The sequence below is a fragment of the Amphiprion ocellaris genome, chromosome 18, assembly GCF_022539595.1.
Source record: "Amphiprion ocellaris isolate individual 3 ecotype Okinawa chromosome 18, ASM2253959v1, whole genome shotgun sequence".
Lineage (NCBI taxonomy): Eukaryota > Metazoa > Chordata > Actinopteri > Pomacentridae > Amphiprion > Amphiprion ocellaris.
Genome location: NC_072783.1, coordinates 28,838,858 through 28,859,828, shown reverse-complemented (window position 1 = coordinate 28,859,828; position 20,971 = coordinate 28,838,858). Strand labels below are relative to the sequence as shown.

At 38.4% G+C, this 20,971-nt stretch overlaps 1 protein-coding gene across 2 annotated transcripts in view; it reads right to left on the bottom strand.

Moving 5' to 3' along the window:
• Window positions 1-388: 388 nt before the first annotated feature.
• adam11 (ADAM metallopeptidase domain 11) overlaps window positions 389-20,971 on the bottom strand; it is a 36,379-nt gene continuing 15,796 nt past the window's right edge. The window contains exons 6-27 of one of the 2 annotated variants that reach the window (XM_023268286.3): window positions 20,843-20,900; window positions 18,923-18,980; window positions 18,165-18,286; window positions 16,480-16,554; window positions 15,620-15,691; window positions 13,485-13,651; window positions 12,731-12,815; window positions 12,527-12,617; window positions 12,163-12,214; window positions 11,792-11,891; window positions 11,472-11,543; window positions 10,956-11,048; window positions 9,305-9,385; window positions 9,148-9,198; window positions 8,990-9,053; window positions 8,679-8,784; window positions 8,469-8,588; window positions 7,012-7,180; window positions 6,765-6,879; window positions 5,000-5,090; window positions 3,417-3,434; window positions 2,366-2,477 (exon numbers count right to left, since the gene is read on the bottom strand). In XM_023268286.3, coding sequence (XP_023124054.1) covers window positions 2,462-2,477; window positions 3,417-3,434; window positions 5,000-5,090; window positions 6,765-6,879; window positions 7,012-7,180; window positions 8,469-8,588; window positions 8,679-8,784; window positions 8,990-9,053; window positions 9,148-9,198; window positions 9,305-9,385; window positions 10,956-11,048; window positions 11,472-11,543; window positions 11,792-11,891; window positions 12,163-12,214; window positions 12,527-12,617; window positions 12,731-12,815; window positions 13,485-13,651; window positions 15,620-15,691; window positions 16,480-16,554; window positions 18,165-18,286; window positions 18,923-18,980; window positions 20,843-20,900 — 1,876 coding nt within the window. In that variant the 3' untranslated portion in view covers window positions 2,366-2,461. Of the gene's footprint in view, window positions 2,478-3,416; window positions 3,435-4,999; window positions 5,091-6,764; window positions 6,880-7,011; window positions 7,181-8,468; window positions 8,589-8,678; window positions 8,785-8,989; window positions 9,054-9,147; window positions 9,199-9,304; window positions 9,386-10,955; window positions 11,049-11,471; window positions 11,544-11,791; window positions 11,892-12,162; window positions 12,215-12,526; window positions 12,618-12,730; window positions 12,816-13,484; window positions 13,652-15,619; window positions 15,692-16,479; window positions 16,555-18,164; window positions 18,287-18,922; window positions 18,981-20,842; window positions 20,901-20,971 lie in introns of both variants that reach the window. The other variant, XM_023268284.3, reaches the window with a different exon arrangement.

The window sequence follows — 20,971 nt, the reverse complement described above, 5'->3', positions numbered from 1 at the left end:
TCTTATATAGTTTTATTATTTTGTTTTGCTTTTTTTCATCAACAGAAATTAACCACTTTTGGATTCATCATATCAGCAGTTCGAAAGATAAACCTTGGGAGCCTAGGAGTTCACGAAGAGAGCATAATGTCTACTACACAAAATTCTGCCTTTATAAATATTTTTAAAATATTTTGTAAGTTAACCATCTGTTCTCTTCAGGCCTATATTAATTATTTACATAAAACAAGGAGATGCAAGGTCACAAAAAGTACACTTTTCTTAGTTTTAAGAGGTCACCAGCCAACGAATTCACTATTTTCATGCAGAGGAAACATCCTTCAGAACTACTGTCTTCGTTGTATCTGGATTTACACATCAGACACGCATCCCATAATCACACAGTCACTGGTATTCAGATATGTTTAATTAGCATTTTAATATACAGGAATATGAGTATTTACACTGAAAGTCAGTACTGGTTACCTAAGACGAGACAATGTTGATGACTTCCATAGTAAATGGTGCCAAAATCCTTTTAAATGAGTCCAACTACGACGTGTGATCACAAACAGTGGCAGTAAACACAGTGTGACCTGAGCTTTCAGCCAAGTCTGTCCTTGAGTATTTTCATATATTTATACAGTGTATACGGAATAAAGAGTTCAACTATGATTAAAGGGATATGCTGACATTTTAAATTTAGCCCACGGTGACAAATTGTGAGAGAATAACCTCATATGCTGCTAAAAATCTGAGCAAAGTCACCATTTTGTTGACAAAAAAACAATTTTATGAATAAATGCAGTGTTTTTATTAATTAATGCTAAAGACAGAAATCTTCACTTGAGAGGTTTGTGTGATAGACCTGAACTCAAAATGTCAACATATTGCTTTAATGCTGCTGTAGGTTGACTGGCAGTGTAACTTGGATCACTTCTTTACACACTTGTGTGGCTTCATATACAACAACCACAAGTGTGTAATCCTCAAAACCTGATTCAGCTCTCTGTGATGTGCACAGAGGATAAATGGAGAAAGTCTTGCTCATAAAGCTGCAGAAATGGCAGAGCATTTTTGATGCATGTTTGTTTCTTTACCCTAAAAAACAGTAATACTTCTGATATTCTGTTTTAAATGTACATATTTATTCCTTATCATCATATTCCTTATGTGGCTCTGCTCACTCAGAATTAAATAACCTGAAGCCATTTAGTGATAAAGTATATTTGAAATCTAATTTTTGCTATTTCTATAATTTCCTCACTGACTGAGCAGATAGAATCCAAAATATTTTTATGGATTAATCTTGTGGTAAATCAAGAATGTGGTAGAATTTTGCAGCTTGAAAATCTCTCAGAGGCATGTATGAAACACAACACACACATTGTTCTCTGCAGCCTGCAATAATTCTGGATACTCAAAGGAGCTCAGATTTCTCTAAAATGCAAAGATTTTAATCTTTTTTACTAATTAAATCTCCCAAAAAAAAGCAGTTTTAGGAAGGAGGAGTCTTCTCTCTCCAGACTTGTGCTTCCATTCAGGGCGGCAGTGAGTCACTGCTGTCTAAATGAGTCAGAACACTATATACAACAGCACCCATGTTCAGCATACTTGTATGCATATAGTTTGTATATGGATTACATATCATACAGCAGGATAAAACATTCAGCACGTACAAGTGCCGTCTGTCCAAGTTGGCCGGAGTAAAGTACAAAGTTCTCGTATGTCATCAGCACAGCGACGTAGCAAGCTTCCCTGCAGGCTTCAACTATACATTCATACATTAACGCATATTATGTAAAAGCACTGATTTAGGACCTAGGACTACTTTCTCAATAAGGAAAGGCAGCATAAACAGAGAAATTATGGCTGTTACTGTGGAATGTAAAGTCTAGCGGACAAAACTAACCTTCACCTACACAGACAAAATGTCAACATTCAGTATTTGGTGATATTTATACTCTTCTATTGCAGTTCAAAAGTCACACTACTGAGAGGAGGTGGTTGTGCTCTCCATGAGGTTAAATATGGTTAATGTGTATTAACAGAAGGGTTCCTTGGGAGAAGTGTATGGTCCTTCTCTGTCATGTCACTTAAAGGGATAAAAGCATAATAACAGTCGATACAGCAGAAAACTGTAAAGTCTGTTTGGATAAAAACTATCAATCAGTCCATCAAATGAATTCCAACAACACAAAGATGTAGGAAATAAAAGTTGTGCCTGAAACAGGAGGCGATGCCACCAACAGCGACTCTGAAACTGGAAAATCACTGACAACTGTAATGATAGATGGTGTGTCCTCAGAGCTTTTGTACCACCGATTTACTTTCCAGAGGGAGTAAGTATAGATGGAGCAACAAGATCCGAAAAGGAAACGGAAAAGGTGAGAGGGCTCGGAAGTGGAAGACATGTTTGTTGGGTCTCCTCAGAGTGGACTGCACACAGTGTAAAGAGGAAAGGGCAGCAGAGAGACGCGACTCAGACTCCCGCAGATCTGGAAACAGAAGTGGAGAAAGAAGACAGAAGACAGGTAGATAAAGAGGTGAGAGAAGAAGAAGAAAATATGTATGAGTCTGACAAATTGGCTGAAATGTGAAAAAGACTGAAGCAGATTAGGACAGCAATGTATTTCTAAGATTATATGTTGAATCAAAACACCCGAAAACAGCAAAAAATGTCCCTTAGATTCTTGCTTAGCCCAATTTACTGACAAAAACCATCATTCCTCGGGGGTGACCAAAAACCAAATATAGCCAATTTAGTTTACTGTTAAGTACAGTAAAACAGAAAAAGAAACAGCATCTGAGGAGATGGAAACATAAATTCTTGTATACTTTTGTTTGAAAAATAATGGTATTGATGAAAGCTAAACAGCTGCCAATTCATTTCCTATTGATTAATCGACTAATCCCTAAAGCTCTGAAAACAGAGCATAAAATAATAATGAAAATAAACCAAAACGAAAACTTGTCAGAGAAGCTCACCTTTTATTATTGAAAGTCTTATGAAATGAACAATACAAAGAAAACACAGCAGTTATCTTCTATAAATGGCAGCCAACTCAGAAAAGGGGCACACAGAAGAATTAAAAATAGCGCAATCTAGGGTGCACAATTATGTTTGCTAAAATATGAGCTGTTGCACATGTAGGATGTAATTAAGGGAATTTTGTGTATTTTAAATAATACATACCAGATATTGCAAACTAGTATAGGCTATAAAAATTCTGTGATATGTAGCATTATTTCATGCTATATGTCTGTGTCCCAATACAAATGCATATTAAAATTTAAAAAATGTCTGAAAGATGAAAAATAAGGATAAAGAAGCAGGTGATAGATACACGTGTTTGTTCTTATAAAACAGATGGCATTATGCAATAAGACTGATAATGTCCGTGTGTTGAGATCAGGACTGAAAGGCGGGATCGTACCTTCCTTTTCGGATGTTTCTGGATTGGCAGCAACGCAGCAACAAGAAGGAAAAAAAAAAGACATGTACAGTGAGATTATAAATTGCTGTTTTGTGTGAGTGAGGGGTAGTGTGAGAAAAAACATGCACACGGCCTTAAAAGCAAAACAGTAAACAAGCTTTGGAAAGACCTCCCATCTTTATCTTTTTGCTACTCACACACTAAACTCCACTACCAAAGAAGCTGCTGCTGCACTATCAGGTGGATCTGATGCCTTCATACCAGCTACACTTATGAGATGAACGCGAAAGATTAGAGTTAAAGACAAGCATATTCGTTCCTTTGCATGCTGCAGGCATGCCACAGCAAAGCTAGCATGAGCAAAGCAGCATAGTGGAGTGAATAAAACAAAACGAAGAAGAAGATCTGGAGTCAAATCCAGCCATGCACAGTGAAATATGGAATTTTTTTTTTTTTTTTTTTTTTGAGATTCTGCACCGATAGAAAAAACAAAACTCCATCAATTTAGCATTTCACTCCTGTAACACTGTCAGACTGATGATTGACATAATGCTAGTAGCAGCTGATGTAGTTTATTCTACGGAGCTCTGGAAAACTCACTTCTTGTGATCTATATAGTCTTCAGTCACAGCCAACACTGACTCAATGTCAGTCAGATTTCAATCAATCAGATTTCGCACGGCTTCCTCTGGAGCCACAAAAGGCCTCTGCGAGTTTTTGTGTGGAATTCAGCACCTCCTAAAACCTCTGAACTCACACTGATGTGCAAAATAAGCAGCTCCCTTTTGAAGGACAGTGTATACAAACACTTCGATGGTTTAGTTCTATGTGGTGTGAGAATTTACAGCAGTGTCAATGTTTGTCCATTGAAGGACTTCACTTATTTTCATTATCTATCAGTTAGGGTCGGCTTAATGCAAATAAACAGTGACTATCAGCCATCACAGCTCATCAAGGGACTAAAGGGACTTCTGTCTAAAGATATTTACCTTCAAAAATGCTTGCAAAGAGCTGCAATTAATATTAATTAAAATTTTTCTTGATGAACTTAAATTATAATTCGGCCCACAAAGAAGAAAAAAATGTCCATCCCAAGTTTCAATGAGTCATAAAATGACTTGTCCAAAACCCAAAAGATTCTCAGTTTAGTATCATTGAGGGAAACTAGAAAATATTCACAATTATGAGGCTAGAACAAGTATTTTTTTTTTTAAAAATATATCAATTACTAATGAATTCTTTAATTAACCCACTATATAAAAGATCAGTCTTATACCAAACTGAATAAATATTCATTACACACAGTTTCAACACTCCTGCCAATCATCTCATGCCATGATGGAAACGTCGTTAAACAGCTTACGAGCCGAAAGTGCGAGTGAAGGCTAATAAGTGCTATGATTCATGCCAGCCTCCTAAACAAACCTGCAGATGGCGAACCATCTACTGCACGCCCACCAGCGTCAAGAATAAAGTCTCTGGTTGTGAGTGTGGATCAGACAGCAAGCAGAGGAGCGTTGAGCAGCAAGCTGTGTTAGCTGACAGAGCGACACACACACACGGAGGCATGCCAGAGCTCTTACTTAAATCCCCAGCCAGTTCCCCCCAGGACTATCGCTGCCAGCAGAATTGCACCAGCAACTGAGCCTATTATGATATTGGTGCCGCTGGGACCTGTGGGAGTGAAGGAGTTAGCCAGTCAGTGGGGAAAAATAAAATAAAATAGCATGTGTGAGAGAGCTGAGAACCAAGACTTGGCATTTTGTGTGGTTACGCTTTTAACGTTTTGTGTCAGTTTGACTGTAAAGTATTAGAAAGTAGAACTGATTTCAGCTTTAATGCGCCATAAAACTTAAACAGGAATATGTGCATTTCCAGCTTTATATCTTTTTTGTTATTATTTATCTCAAATTTGCCACTCAGAAACAAGCAGTGTTAGCTTCTGTCTTTTTAAGGGCTCTCCTTGCTAAAAAGCCCACCTTCTTCTGATTGGCTGGCTTTTGGAAGCCTTTGCTGGTGAGCACCAAATCATCCTCTTGCCAGGATGGAAGTACGGAAACTGCAAACCTACAAAGTAAGATAATTTCTCGTTCTTGACGTGAAATGAGAACTTGTCAAATCCATTCATACTTTGAGCTGGTCCACCTCAGCTACACTCATGCTCCACCTATTTGCTGATTTTCAGTTATCCAGGAGTTAGGAAGAGAGACGCACAGAGACCACGCTGAAATTCAAAACTGTGCTTAAGGAGTCTTATGGGTGACATATATTCAATACTATGTGAGCTCTTCCTGGAGCAGACAACCATATAAAGAGATTAATGAGTAGAAAAAACACTGAAAACCAATTATTCAGAGCTGTGGAAAGCCTGATCTTTAGTCTCACAGGGATTACTTTTTACATACCTAAATATGTGATTATATGTAATACAAAAAATAAGGAAAAACATACAAGATTCCCTTTAAAATTACATGAACAGATCATTACGACTACTAATGAATTTGAAATATTACATGATGCTAAATTCCAGTGCCGAACTTTCATGCAGCCTCCACAATCTGCACAGTTTACACAATTTATTTACAAGGCATATGTGCATGGAAGTGCATGCATTTACTTCTTGTGTAAAACATTTTATTACAAGTGCCCTCTGGTTAAGAGAGACACTACAAAGCTCCTTTCAAAGCTGTACAACAACAAGATGCTCATGATGCATACAGTGAGTAAATGTTTTTATGCTATCAGCTTTTTAACTTGTCTTGGGTTAGTTTATTAGTATGTTTTTTTGGTACATTTTTCTGTAAATTTACTTAGTTTAACTAGTAAATCTAATATCCATATTGGTTTTGTAATGTGGTGTTTATTTTTCTACGCTTGCAGCACCAGGAACTAACCACCTATGGATTCATTTTACCAGCAGTTTGAAAGATAAACCTTGGGCGTTTAGATGAAGAGAGCAGGAAAGGATATTTGTACGATGCAAAACTATGCATTTTTAAATTTCTTTTACAACATTTTGTAAGTTAATCATTTAATCTCGTCAGCAGGCCTATATTAAGTATTATAATAAAACAAAGACAAAAACAAAATATAGACACAATTACCTGTTTCTTTGTTTTAAGAGGGCAAAAGTCATAAAGATAGTGAACCAACACACCGTACCAGACGAATTTAGGATTAACTTTCAGAAACTACGTTATCTTTTCATGCTACAGCTGTTTTCTAGGTGATAATGGTACACCAGGTAATGAAAAACTAACTTCTCTTGATTATTTTGGTTTTGTTCATATTTTCTTTTACAGGTGAGCCGTGGTGACTGTCTGATGAAAAGCTGTGTGGTGGGGTTACCTCTGTACTTCTCTGGGCGCTCTAGCGGAGTCGGGGTGGGGATCGGGTCGAACACACTGCAGTCCTTCCCGGTGTAGTCTGGATCACAGATACACTTCACCTCATTACTGCAAGTCTGCAGGACACAAAGGGAAAACATGAGCGCAACCAAGATATGAACTCTCTGTAAGCCATAAAGCTCCACAAAACAAAGTCAGAATCAAATCCTGAGATCCTGAGGCGTAGCAGACAGCAGACATGGACTCACCCCGTGGTGGGAGCAGATGCGTGAGGACGAGGAACCTGGACAGATGCTGAGATTGAAGGTGGTGACGGGGAGGCAGCGGCGCTCCAAACACATCATGTTCGGCCCACATGGCGTCCCGTCCTCCACGTAGCCCAGATCCAATCCATCATCCAGCACTGCATGACCACCTCTGCAGATCAGACAGTCACATAAAATCCTGGTTATCTCTTTTTGCTTCTTTATATTTTCAGATATTCCCTCACGCACCTTCAGATATATAGAAATAGCATAGAACTGTGCCAGTTCATTTTTGTAAGCAGTTTTTTGAAGACCAGTACTTTTTCCCCTCTATTCTATTTACATTTGGGACCTTTCTTTTAAGCCATATTTGTCCATTTTTCTATTTTTGTGTTGATAAATTTGGGTAAATATCTATCTCTCTTTGTCTGACTGTCCAAACGAAAATTCTAGAAACAGCTCTTCAGAAGTTACCAGACCAGATTGGTGCCATTGAATTGGATCAAGTGTTAAAAATGGGTTGGTAAATAGAAGGGGTGAAAAAAAAAAAAAAAAAAAGGTAAATAGAAAAAAATGGACTCTGAAATTGGACTAGATTACATAATCCTGTCTTGCTTTTTCATCTGGATCAAACTTCCGATATGTGTTGAATTTTTTTTGTAGGATTGGGTTAACTGTGATACAAGAAATATCAGGATTTACTTGATCCCAGCAGTGGGGTGGATTTCAGGGAAAAAAGGAAGTCAAACTTTAAAATTTGTTCAATAAAACAGTATTTGTATCATGTCAAATATATATACAGTTATTTATATTTTACACCAGATTTGTTGAATTTTTACAGTAATAAAGTAAATAAAGTAGACATAAAGCTACTTATGAAGCATTTCTGTACAGTAAAGAGTAAAAAAAATATAGTTTGGTCCACAAAAAATAATCCTCTTAAGAGCTGTAAATAATAAACAACACACCTCTTAACAGCTTAAAGAGCTCTTAATAAATGAAGAACTCTGAACGTCCCTCATTTTGTTAACTATTAGACATTTAGCTTTTACATGATTTAAAACATTTATTGTGACTCATTTATATTGTTTGCTTGTATTTATCTGTTGTGGGTGAGATGAGGGGTCTGACTGTTTAAAAGAAACTGAAAAAGGAATGGCAAGTGTTGTTTCATTGTGCTGTTTCTTGAGCCTTCAAATAAAGAAAGTCACCTCATGCCGTCTGCTCTACTTGTTAAATTTAACATAGCTGGTAGACTACATTGTGATATGTAGTCCCAATTTGAGCACTGGAACTTCAAATTTGGCAGTCTAGATTACCTGATCTTGATTAACAAAACATGGGATTTCTAAATTAAACCATTCTGAAGTGAACTAAACTGGGTCCAAAAGATCACACTGAAGCATCCTGTCACTGTTCAAACCTATAGACAGGTAGCTGTCAGAGAAAAGCTGCCTCACCTGCAGTCCAGGTATCTGCTCTGATGGTGGATGGTCAGACTGGTGATCTTCCCCTGAAGTTCACCAAACCTCGGCCTGTCAGTCAGGTTGGTGCACAGCAGCAAACCACACAGGACGTCTCTGATGTAAGAAAACAAGAGAAGATGCAACAATAAAGACTCCAGTGTTTATACAGAAAAGGTTTGATAGGAATCTTCACTGTTAACTCACTGTTTGTTGCACTGCACCCATCCCTGACCGCTGGAGTCTGGACCGCAGTTTCCAGTCTCTGTGCCCTCAGCGTTCAGCTTCTCATAGCAAAATCTGTCGGCTGAGTCTGAGAGGAGACAACCAACTCTCTCACTCTTTGGCTCAACGCAGCTCAAACTAGACACCAAAAGCATTTACTGACAAAGATCTTCCCTACAAAGTCCCCCATTAAACATTCCCACAAGACATCTTGAGTAAAGCACCACCACTCGCAGCCACGAGAGGGCAGCGAATCATCAAAAAATACAGCTCAATATCCAATCCAAACCTACTGTAGCCCCACAGCGTCCTGCACTGGCCATCTCTGGTTTTACAGCGACCTCCATAACACCGACCCTGTTGAGGTAAAGAGGGGAAATGATGATATATGAATGATGAAATATAGAACGAGAGAGGCAGTGACAAACATTTAAGTTAAATATGGCTTCACCTGGCCAGCATCACACGTGTAACCATCCAGTTTGTGGACGTTATGAGGACACTGCAAGAGAAAGAACAGTCAGTCAGATTGGAGTTCAGACTTTAGATGTTTATTAAATCAGCCTAATAAATGCACACATATGAAAGGTCTTTTTTTTGTTTTTTACCTGGCTGGAGTCTCCTGTGCAGGTCTCAGGAATGTCACAGTCATTCACAGCATCGCGGCACGTCACCCCTCTCAGCTCATACTGTAACAGAGGAAGACGGAAAATGTATAGACAAAAAGGAGGTGAGACAGAAACAAAAGAGAAGGAGGCATTAGGGACATCATGAACAGCGACAACCTCTCCAGTTAACTCCTAAAGTCCTTGGCTACTTTTTAAAATTCCACCTGAGAAACCGCTTCACCACTGTGAAGACACACTTATATAAAGTCCAGCACCTCTATGAAAACAATAGAATATACTATAGATATCTTAAAATTTACATTTTTTATTTGTTTACATACTTGTTTCTTCTGTTTAAGTGTTGTTGTTTTTTTAATGTAACCACTGGTCCCAGCAGAGTCACTATAGCTTTCAGTATTATGGCAGAAACTGTCTTTGACAGAATCTGGTTAGTAAAAAAGCTTTATTTATGGCATGTTGTTTAAAGAGGTGTGCAGAATAGGTATTTTTAATTAAATATCACAATTTAAGCTCAGATTTGGTCAAATTGTTTAACAGAACCACAGGCTATAAATGAGTAGTTTAGGGACATAGATGAAAATCAGGAGATTATTTCCATTGTTACAGTTTGCATACAGTCATTATAAACTGTGTGATTTAAAAAAAAAAAGCCTGTCCATTAAAATCTTCCAGTGCTTTTTAGAGATCAGAGGGTCAAGGGATGTTTGAAAGAACTAATATTGGTCCCTCTTCTCATCATTTGACAGAGTCCAGCTCCACTGACGTTTTAGAAGAAAAAAAAATTAAATAAACAACAAAAAAAACCACACCATATTTGGAAAAACTGTCTTCACACATATACAGTTCATATACGAAAGCAACACTACTTTAGCAGCATAAATTAGCATAGCATAACAGAACCTGAACAAGTAGACAAGTCCTGAACATGATGTGATCCCGACGCTGACATACAGCTACAATTCTGTAAGAATTACCCTCCTGTGTTCTTAGCAAACATGTAAAGTCATTTCAGTTCATCTGTAAAAGGAAAACAACAGCAAACTCTGAATCCAACCTGAATCAGATGAAATCACAAAGTTTGTTTCATGTTTTTTTTGCCTTTATTGTCAGACTCTCGTTTTGATAAGTCCATTTCCTTTTTGGAGGGTTGTTTTGCAGTGTAGGCAGTTGCTGCTGCTGCTGAATTAGAAGCTCTTCCTGCAGGATTTTCCACCACTGAGTAAAGCTTTCAACTATCTTAAGGGACACACACAAGTGGAGCTGCATCTGGAAAGCAGCCAATAGGAATGCCCTCTCTCTCAAAATGCCTGTCATTGGCCAAAGTCATGGGCTACATTTTTTATAGCTTGAAAACGGAACCAAAAGGAGGCGCAGAAGTGTAGTTTCCTCTCAGACCACCTGAAAATCATGCCTGTCCCAGCTTTAAATTTGCTCTCAAAGTTCTCAACTGCAACTCCATCAAACCGGACACAACAGAAACAACATCAATTGGAGTCATCTTAATACTAAGAGGCTTTTCCACCGTATGTACCATGCTCAGCATTCATTTCTTCAGGTACAGCTTGTACCCAGTGCAGGGACCTTGAGGGAGGACAGGGTTACTTTGGTGTGATGTACTGAAGCAGCTCACCTTGCAGTCCCTGCAGCAGAGCCCGTTGCTGCACATGGCATTGTGGGTCAGAGTACACTTCTTACAGCAGTTGGCTCCACTCTGAGCACACTCCTACAGGCCAGAGAGGATTCACGGTGTATTTATAGAGAGTTCTGCATTTGATCCTGACATCCTGAACTCACATATGACTACGGATTACATCACTACAGTTAAAATCCAATGCAGTGCAAAGACGGACGTTGCAGAGTTACAATATTTGGGGTTCCCAGCTTAGATGTTTAGTTTGCGAAGAACATTTCTTCTTTCCGTGATTCAGGGAATAACACATGACATTTTTGCCGTTAAATTTATACAAATTGGTCTGGACTGATAAGACAATGAATTTAATGTATGTTATAGACAATTTTCATCCATACAGTAAACATTTATCACTTGTCATTTAGTCCTAAGTTTCCCAAACAGGCTTAGTGCCAAATGATGTATTTAGTGTTGCAAGTAAATCAATAAGACATTAGTTATTTTGAGTTTGCTCACCACAAGTGATCCACAGTCACATTCTTCTCCCAGCTCTACATATCCATTGCCACACTCTGAGGGGTCCAATAGCTACAAGATAAACACAATATGTATTTCATAATCAGGGTTTGTGAATAGCAGCAATTTTTTATGAACTAGTGATCAAATCTTTGTTGCTCTAAGATCAAAGATAAGATTAATAAACATGCCTAGACATTTCTGGCAGTCTCAATGTGAAGTCATTCATTCTCCACTGAGAATTCAGAGATGCTCTGACATTTCTGTCTCCATAAAAGTGATAAAAGACACTCTGGAGAGCCTCTCTGATAATAACCAACCTTTGTGGGCTTGTTGAAGAGGCAGCTGCCTCCTCCCTGTTGGAGGAAACGCAGGTACTCATCTATACTGCAGCGGGAGAACTTCCTGGGCAGGTAGTAGCTGATTGATAGGGCAAAAACAGGAAGAACTTACTTTTACATTTGTTTCTTGGGTTCCATTTCTTATTCGCTTCAAATTCAAAGTTAAAAATGGGAAACCTTTAAACATTTACAAAGTACAGTTCACACTCCAGGATATTTGTTGATCATACACCACAGAGGAGAAAATTATGCTCTACCGAGACATCTCATAAACCATAAAACTCCTATTTTAGCTGAGAATTCCTTGTGAAAGTACAAAAGCATGAATTAATTGAAAATTGAGTTTTTACCCAGTATCCTCCATGATACAGCCCAGCCATGGATCTGGACACCTGCAGGCTCCTGGACAAATACAAACATTTCTGTGGTCATGATGTGGCCACACATAACAAAGTCTACTCTGCACTGCTGAAATCTTACCACTTAAGAAGTAGTACATGTAAAGGGCGTATCCTCTCTGAGATAAATGTACTATAATGATCTCAGTGAACATATGAGCACTGACTACTACTGAGTTTGATTTAAAACAACTGTGAAATACAAATATTAGAGATTAGTCATTTAACTACTCAGCTACAAGTATGCATTTATTTAAAGGTAGAAAAAAAAACTCTCTGAATGACTGTTATTAGTTTCAGTGTATTTCAGTCTTACCTGCAGCTGTTTGTTCCTTGTTCCTCAGCATGCCGATGTTCTGGCCAAGACTCTGGCAGAGTGTGATGGCCATAGGACCCACACTGCCAAACTGAAGAAACACACACACATGATTTAAATGGCTAAAAGGAAAAGGAAGAACTGATTACTTGTGCAAATACACATTTTTAGTAGTTAATGTGTTCAGATCGGGTAAAGTCTCGCCTCATTGATGCCTCCACCACGAGTCACCGAGCAGATGCCTCCGATGTAGGCGGCTTCACTGCGGCTGCTCATGAACGTCCTCCCACTGGAATAAAGACAGGGGGAACGTTAGTAGAGAACAACAAAGTGGAGGAGCAAGAACAATAATGAGGAGAAAGAAGACGTAGAACGACAACAAAAAGGAGGAAGAACAACAACAGAGAAGAAGAGAGACAACAAGGAAGAGAAAGAAGCAGTAGTAGTAGAACAACAAAAAAGGAGGAAGAACAAGGAAGAAGAACATAATCAGCAACAAGAAGCGTGGAGAGAAGAAGAGGATAAAGAAGTAGAAGAGGAAGAAAAAAGAATAATGAGAAGGGGGGGAGAAGCCAATAGAGGAAGGAGAGGAAGAAAGAAGACTAAGAACAAAGAGAAAAGCCAGAAGAAGAACAACAACAAGGAAGAATAGTTACAAAGAGGAAGAAGAAGAACAAGGAATAATACGAAGAACAAGAACAAAGAGGAGGAAAAAAAAACAGCAACAATAAAGACAAAGAACAATTAGTAGAATGAATTGATGAAGAGGAGGAAGAAGAATAACAATAAGGAAGAAGAAGAGAAGAAGGTAGAGGAAGATCAAGACAAAGGGAGAAGGAGCAGGCAAATCAGTAGAAAGTAGAGAGAGACAAGAAGAGAAAAAAGGCTAATGAAGAAGAAAGAAAGAAGATGCAGAGGAGCAGAATAAGACCAGACACATTCAGAGGACTAAACCCACGAGAAAAGGTGCACAGCGTCGCAGCGCTCCTTGATGCTCTCCTTCCTGTACTTCATGAAGTCACGCAGGGTCAGCAAGGCGTCGTCGCCGATGGAAACCCTGTTTTCAGACGACCAGGTTTCCATGGCCACTAGGACGATGCGAGTGTTGAGCTGCTCCCTGTATATCTGGACACATCAAAAAAGAAGAATCAGTGACAGTTATGCAGGTGAGGAGGTGCAAACTCATTAATGAATCCAGTTCACATGAGCATGTGTTTTCATCTAATGATCCAATAATCAGAAACTCCACATCAATTCCAATTTAGAGAAGCATTTTTGGAGGATATTATCAAATCTGATGGCTTCAATTGAGCTGTAAAATGTAGCACATATATAACGCAAAGTACAAATGTGAAATAGCAACAGAAAAAATTTATCCTGTAGCTATTTCAATATTACTGCAAGGTAACTAAATTTAACTTAATGTAAAAGTTCACAAATGCATGATCAAAACAGCCAATAATGACAATAATTAAAGATATTCCACAGTTTGATGAGGAATGAGTCACACTCATGTTTGTTTAGTGATCCACACAGATATAAACATGCACTACCGATCAGAAGTCTAGGGCCACATAGAAATGTCCTTATTGTTGAAAGAAAGTTTTTTTGCAATGAAGATAACATTAAATGAATGACAAATCCAGTGCAGACATTGTTCATGTGGTAAATGACTATTCTAGCTGGAAACAGCTGATTTTTAATGGAATATCTCCATAGGGGTACAGAGGAACATTTCCAGCAACCATCACTCCTGTGTTCTAATGCTACATTGTGTTAGCTAATGGTGTTGAAAGGCTCATTGATGATTAGAAAACCCTTGTGCAGTTATGTTAGCACATGAATAAAAGTGTGAGTTTTCATGGAAAACATGACGCTGTCCGGGTGAACAATAGTGTATGTGGCGAGTAACGATGAATTTAAACACAATTGCTTGTTTACAGTGCATTTAAGTGGTGATTTTTCAATACATGAATGGTTGCAACAGCCTGCTACTGAAGAAAGAGGGCGCTATAGGACAACGTGCTTCTCTAGTCTTGAAAAATTTTGAATATGTGGATTTGAAAAGAAAAGGTGCATCCTGTTCAAGTTCAATCTTCAGGTTTTAATGAAGCAGACAAGAAGAAATTAACTTCAAACAATAAAAAATAAGGGGAAAAAAATCAAATCCTGTGTGACTGTTTTTACTAGTAGTCAGATTTAACATTCACTCATAAACACAGCATTTAACATTGCAAGTACTGGAGAGAGTCGCATCCATCTACTTCAGTCATGAAGTAGAAGGAAAGAGGCAGCAGCTGGTTGCCATGGAAACCAGCTGTACCAGCTGACACAAGCAGACTGAGTTAATATTTTTGCACTACATTTGGCTTTTTTGGAGAAGGTCAATTTTATTAGTTCTCTGAAGAACATGGAGAGTGTACTCGGTACTAGACAGTGGAAATAATTCACTCTTCACTCTTCTGTAATGTTTGTGGTGCTTTGCTTGGTCTTTGACTACATGCACTGAAATTGAGCGACCTTTCATTTTTTGAAACCAACATAAATCTCAGGTTTATTTATATAACCTATCTTTTAAATATAGTTAGAAATCCATAGATGTGTATCAAAATCAACAAAACAAATAAAATAAAATAAAACATATATATTAAAAGCCTTAAAAGAGATTATTCTAAATGGAAGAGGATTCAATAGAAAATTATTTCTATTCGTTAGAGGTGACAGAGACAAGTTTAGTCAAAGTAAAAAGATCTGAAACCATCCGACAACAAGCCTGTGATGACTAAAACATAAAATAACGTGAGACAGGAGAACAACTTGTGGCTTGACTGAATAAAAGATGGCAGCTGTCCCACTCTGGAATGTCTCACGTGCAGAAAAAGGCTCTGAAACGTGGAAAGAAAGCTCAAGAGACTCTCTATGATGGGGTGAGATGGTTAAAAAATAGATAAGAGGAAGCACAGTTCCCATTTTGCTGCTTTAAAACCGACTTATTCCTGCCCTCTGTCCAGCTGTAAATGACCTTGCTGGTGTGAGCGTTGAGGATTTTGTGTGCTGTGATGTTGGACTTCATGCATGAAATAAACTTCTCACCAAATCCGCCATGTTCACCACCGATTTGGCAAAAATCTTCGTCTGAGTGGTTGACCGACGGAGCTGCACAAACTATAAAAGGAGAAAAGAAACAGTGTGTTACCGCCTTTTAGAATTCTTCTGTGCTCATTATAAAGCACAAGCAACACAGTGGGTGAGGAGACTCAAACTGACTTCTTATAATTTGTGCAAATGCAGCGATTAAAAGCAACCACGCACATTAACCCAGGTACAGTACTTAAACTTTATGTTTTCTGCAGCTTTATATTTGCACTCAAAGATATTTCAGAGGGAAATATTGTACTTTTTATGTTAACAGATTAAGATTGTAGATAAAGAACCACAAAAAATCATAACATACAACAACTGCACATTACGACTTTACTGGCCTTCATGAAAAAAAGCAGTCAGATTTCCTTTATTTGTCTTCTTTCACACAAAGAAAAGGATCTCAGAACGACTCAGTGCAACATTCTTTATTTAAAAAACTTGAATCTGGTTTGCTTTTTATGCTAAAGCGGCAAAACACTCTTTAAAGTGTTATCAGGGACAGAGAACTGTTTAAATCTTCTTCAGTCAGTCAGTTTTGGGCTCATTATTCACATCGGCTGAAAGAGGAATGGGAAATTCAGAAGCTGAAAACCACAAATTAAACTTCACCTCAAGACAAAATAAACTATAGTCAGAATACAGAATAAGAAGAGAAATAGTTAATGCCTTTCATAGTAGTTCTGTGTTCATTATAAAACATGACTAACACAGTGATTGACGGGATTGAAGCTGACTTCTTATTGTTCGTGCTGCAGTTTTACAAAGTCGGCAAAAGTGAAACTCCTTGGAGCGCTCAGCGTGACACCTACCATCTCGTAATCGTTGACAACCATCAGCTCGATGTACTTGGTCTCAGTCTGGACGGTGCGTTGGCCTCGCCGCACCTGGAGGGGGCAAAAGAAATCCACACGTTGGAGTCTGCTATCATAATAACCTTCACACAGGACAAACACACAAACACAGACCCAGCAGGTGACACCGTCGTTCACACTGCGAGAGCACGCACACACACACGCACACACACACACTAATGCTGGTGAAACTCTAGTCTTTGTCCTTGAGAGGGCATCACAACTTGGAGAACAACAATCCTTCATTCCTGAAGCAGAACATTGCTTTGCATCTGAAAAGATAACTTGCAGCTTCTGTGTTTGATTACTTTGAAAGTCTAACTAGGAAGAAAAATACTGAGTCCTGAACAGTTTCTGTGTATTTTTTTTTTTTTTTTTGCTTCTGTCACATTTTTACTCATTGTGGGCTCATGTTTCAAAGCAATTTAAAATCCTGCATGTCTATGGAAACAGACCAAACAGTGGATAGAGGTAGAGAGAACTCAGAAAATGTTTTTTGTACATACATAAAAGTTGAACTTCTACAATTACCTACAAAAATAGGGGCTCTTCTTACTGTAGTTTATTTTTTTTACTATGTACATTTCTAGTTTGTTCTAATACTTGTCCTGTATCTGGTATGTGGTATGCATGGTATGCCTGCAAGCTGTTAAAAATCAGACAATTCTTTCTGTTGTTGCACCATTTGCAACTGATAACTGCTGGAATTCTGTAACATTTTTAAAAGTAACACGACTTTCAATTCTGCCAAAGAGTTTTGAGGCCTGAGGATTAAAGCAACTGAAATCTTACATCAAAAATCTTTTCATTGGAAACAATAAATATTCATGCTTGTTCACATCTGTTAATAAGCACCAAAACACCTCCAAAATAAATATCATTTGGTATCATTTAGTAGGACTGTAAGACTCAGAAACTCAGTTAATCAGCATCAGGAGGTTATGAATTGATAAGACTGTGTAACATGAGCAAACAACCCAACAACGACCATCACATTCTGATTCAAACTTGCAGTGCAAAAAAACACTGACATTTTTAAAACCAGTGAGAAGTGTTAAGAAATGAATAGAAAGAAAGAACTGAAACCAGCTTAAATACAAAATTTTGCAATTTTGCATTCAGTAAAAAGCAACTCAAATTCAGGGGATCAAAACCAAAGTTAAGAATCCACTGCTGATGTTTCATTCAGGAGAAAAGCAGTTGACTGGCTACCATCCCTATAGCCAGCACTGCCAGCCTGACATGGAATTTCAAAATAAATGAAACATATGCGCCTGTAAAACCTGCATCTTTTATACTTTATATTCTCTATTTGCAATGCAAGTCCACCCTAAAATCATTCTGGTGTCATCTGTTGAGAAATACTCTTAGATTTCAGAAGCTATCCCTGGATGCATGCAGCTCCTCTTTCTGTTTGTTTTGTTTTTTAAGCTTATCTGGGGATTTTGGTTTTATTAGCATGAAAGCTGGCACAAGCTGTCAGCATGTGTGTGGAAATTTGGCATCATCTCACAGACTTGTCCGTAAAATATTAATTGTGTTTGCATATCTTATCTCTGATGTTTTCCCTCACGGTGACACTCGCTGCAGTGCTTGCAACACGGACCATCTGTGTGCACAGAAAGACACTCATGAAAACTGACTTGTCTTTTGGAGCGTCTCCGGCCTTCTGTAAAAACGGGTTTCTCTTCTTCAGACCAATCGTCTCCATCCTTCAGCTCGCCGTCTGTCTCCTCCTCAGGCTCTGTGCTGTTCATGGAGCATCCTTCAAGACGAAACAGACGGCAAGAGAGAGAGAGAGGAAAGTGGCGAGTCATCAGTCCAGGGATGGATGTAACTGAGTATTTTAGTCTGCAAGAGAGATCAATATCACACAGCCAGCGGAGGAGAGAGGAAACAGAACGAATGAGGAAAGTTGGAGTGAGGAGGCAAGGAGGAAGGAACCGGGTAACAGGAAGGAGGAGGGAGGTGAATCTGGAGAGGCAGGAAAGTATAAGAAACAAAGTGGGGAGGACGAGAAGAGATGCAGCTAAATTAGACACTCAGCAAGGAGGACAGATGGACGACGTGAGGAGGACACTGTACGTGAAGAAACCAAACACAGACTTGCATTACAGAACATTTGATTGTTTCAGATCGATGTCAAGGACATGGCTGAACATGTCGTCTCCAAGGAAGTGATGGCATGAAGACTATGATTTTCAGTAAGAAGCTGCATCCTGTCAGGTTTCATCCAAACCCATCTTTAAACTACAAACTTGTAAAACTGTTTTGTCACAAAATAAGTTTCCATGCATCATCGTGGATTTGTGCGCCATGTTTTGGGTCATTCAGATATATAAATTGGAGGACAAAGAGACAACAATTCTGTAAACATCAAAAATTTATTTATAAACCCTACCTGGACAAGGAGGTGGGAAGAGGTCAATGTCAGGCATTCGATACACAATGTGGTCATTCTGCCCCAGAAAGATGACAAGAAACACAAAGAGTCGTGTATTTTTTCTGCAGCTGACAAGTCAAAATGCAGTGATGAAAGGTGATAAAGAACATTTGCCCAGGTACAATACATTCAATCCAGCATGTTTCAGGAGGGACCCGTTTTTCTTTTAAATTCGGCCTACAGATTAAAATTTTAACAAAAGAAATGCAATAAACTTGCAAAACATTACAAATTATTAAGAGAACAAACAAGTGGTCCAAAACATTACTGTATTTTAGGATTTATTTTTTTAAAAATGCAGTCAGATGTCTTTTCTTTGTCTTCTTTCACATAAAAAAGGATCTCAGAATAGTGGTGTGGTTTACTTTTTAGAATATGTCTACGCTCTGTTGTCATTTTGAAAGAAAGGACATTTGATTTTGAAGTTCCACAAAATTGCCTTTTTGGGTTGGTAGTCATTTTGAAGGTTAGAAAACAGTTAGACCACCATAAAATTCAAGCAGCAGATGGTGACTCATGTTCAAAGGAAATCTGACATTGCATTTTTTTAGATTTTGTCCAACAGAAGTGAAACTGCAGTACTGAATATGTAGCCTGGAAAAAAACATGGTTTTAACTGATTTATAAACACCAAATTCAGCTCAACAACTGTGACAACATTCCTTCTAACTGAGGAAAAATAATGCTTTGAAATCCAACAAAATTTGGAACAACTTTACTTGTCCTGAACTTAAAAGCTTTTGTGTGTGAAGAAAGCGTCGTTCTCGGAGGCGGAGACAGTTCAGCGGGAGGAAAGTGCTCTGATGCATAATTAATCAATCACAGGGCTGTCATAATGGCAGTAACACTACTGGACACGGTGGTACACTTGAGCTGGGGATGAATACTTTATGAAAATGACCCATCTGAGATAGAGAGCCGAGGAGAGAGAAAGAGAGTGCGGGAGTTTGAAGATGAGCTGAGAGGCTATTGATCCATCTCTCCAGTCTATGTAATTGAGCTGTACTTCGATTGCTGTGGACCTTAATGGAAAAAAAGCTCAGCCTCTTCCACTCTCAACACTTTCCCCTCGCTCTGTTACACATCTATTTCTTTTAATTGAAAATCAAATCTGAATATTTTTTAAAAACCTAAAAAAAAAAAAGCCTTTTAAAACTTTTGTCAATTATTTTAATCTTGCCCTCACTCTCTGTGACTCTACCAGAGGACATTTACTTTTGGAGGTGAAGCAGGAGATGTGTTTCAGAGCTGGTGGATTGTGTATCAACTCAATACCTTCCATACAGCAACTCAGAGATAAAGTAACACTGTCTGGAATGACGGTAATTCACCGAGAGTGGAGACAGAGAGAAAAAGTGAGCTTTGGGTGGCTGCTTTGTGAAGAATTCAAACAGATTTTGCTGAGTTATAAGAAGCCATTGTTTCATTCTGAATCCAACTGGCTAAGCTTCTGAACCTCAAGCAGTTTCTGGCTATTTTTACTCACTGTGGGCTCATTTTTCACTGTAATATAAAGTCCTGCACCACTATGGAAACAGCACAACTATGACGAGAAGTAGCGAAAAGTCAAAACTGTCTACTGTGCAGTTTGATGCATTTATATAGCAACAAAAGGTTGAATTTCCACAATTGGACAGTATACAAATATTGAGAAAGCCTAGAATCAATACGCACAGTTCAGCCAAAAAGTCACAAAATTTTGCCATATGGCTGCTTTTCTGCTGCACCGATCTTCTTGTTTTTTTTCTTGTTTTTTACATTTGATAAATGGTGTCATTCTTGCTTTTTTCTTTTTTTTTTTAATAGCATGCCTTTCAAATCCATCTGCAGGCTTTGGGGTTCAGAGGGTTAATACACTTTACTGAACTCCTCACTCACCTCTCCATTGCTAACAGGCTCAATCCCATAAGAGAAGTTCCCATCAGAAAACATCCCCCTAAAAAAAACAAAGTATGTGTAAGTACAGTCGAGTTTATTTTCTTTATTGCACCCATTCACATGAGACAT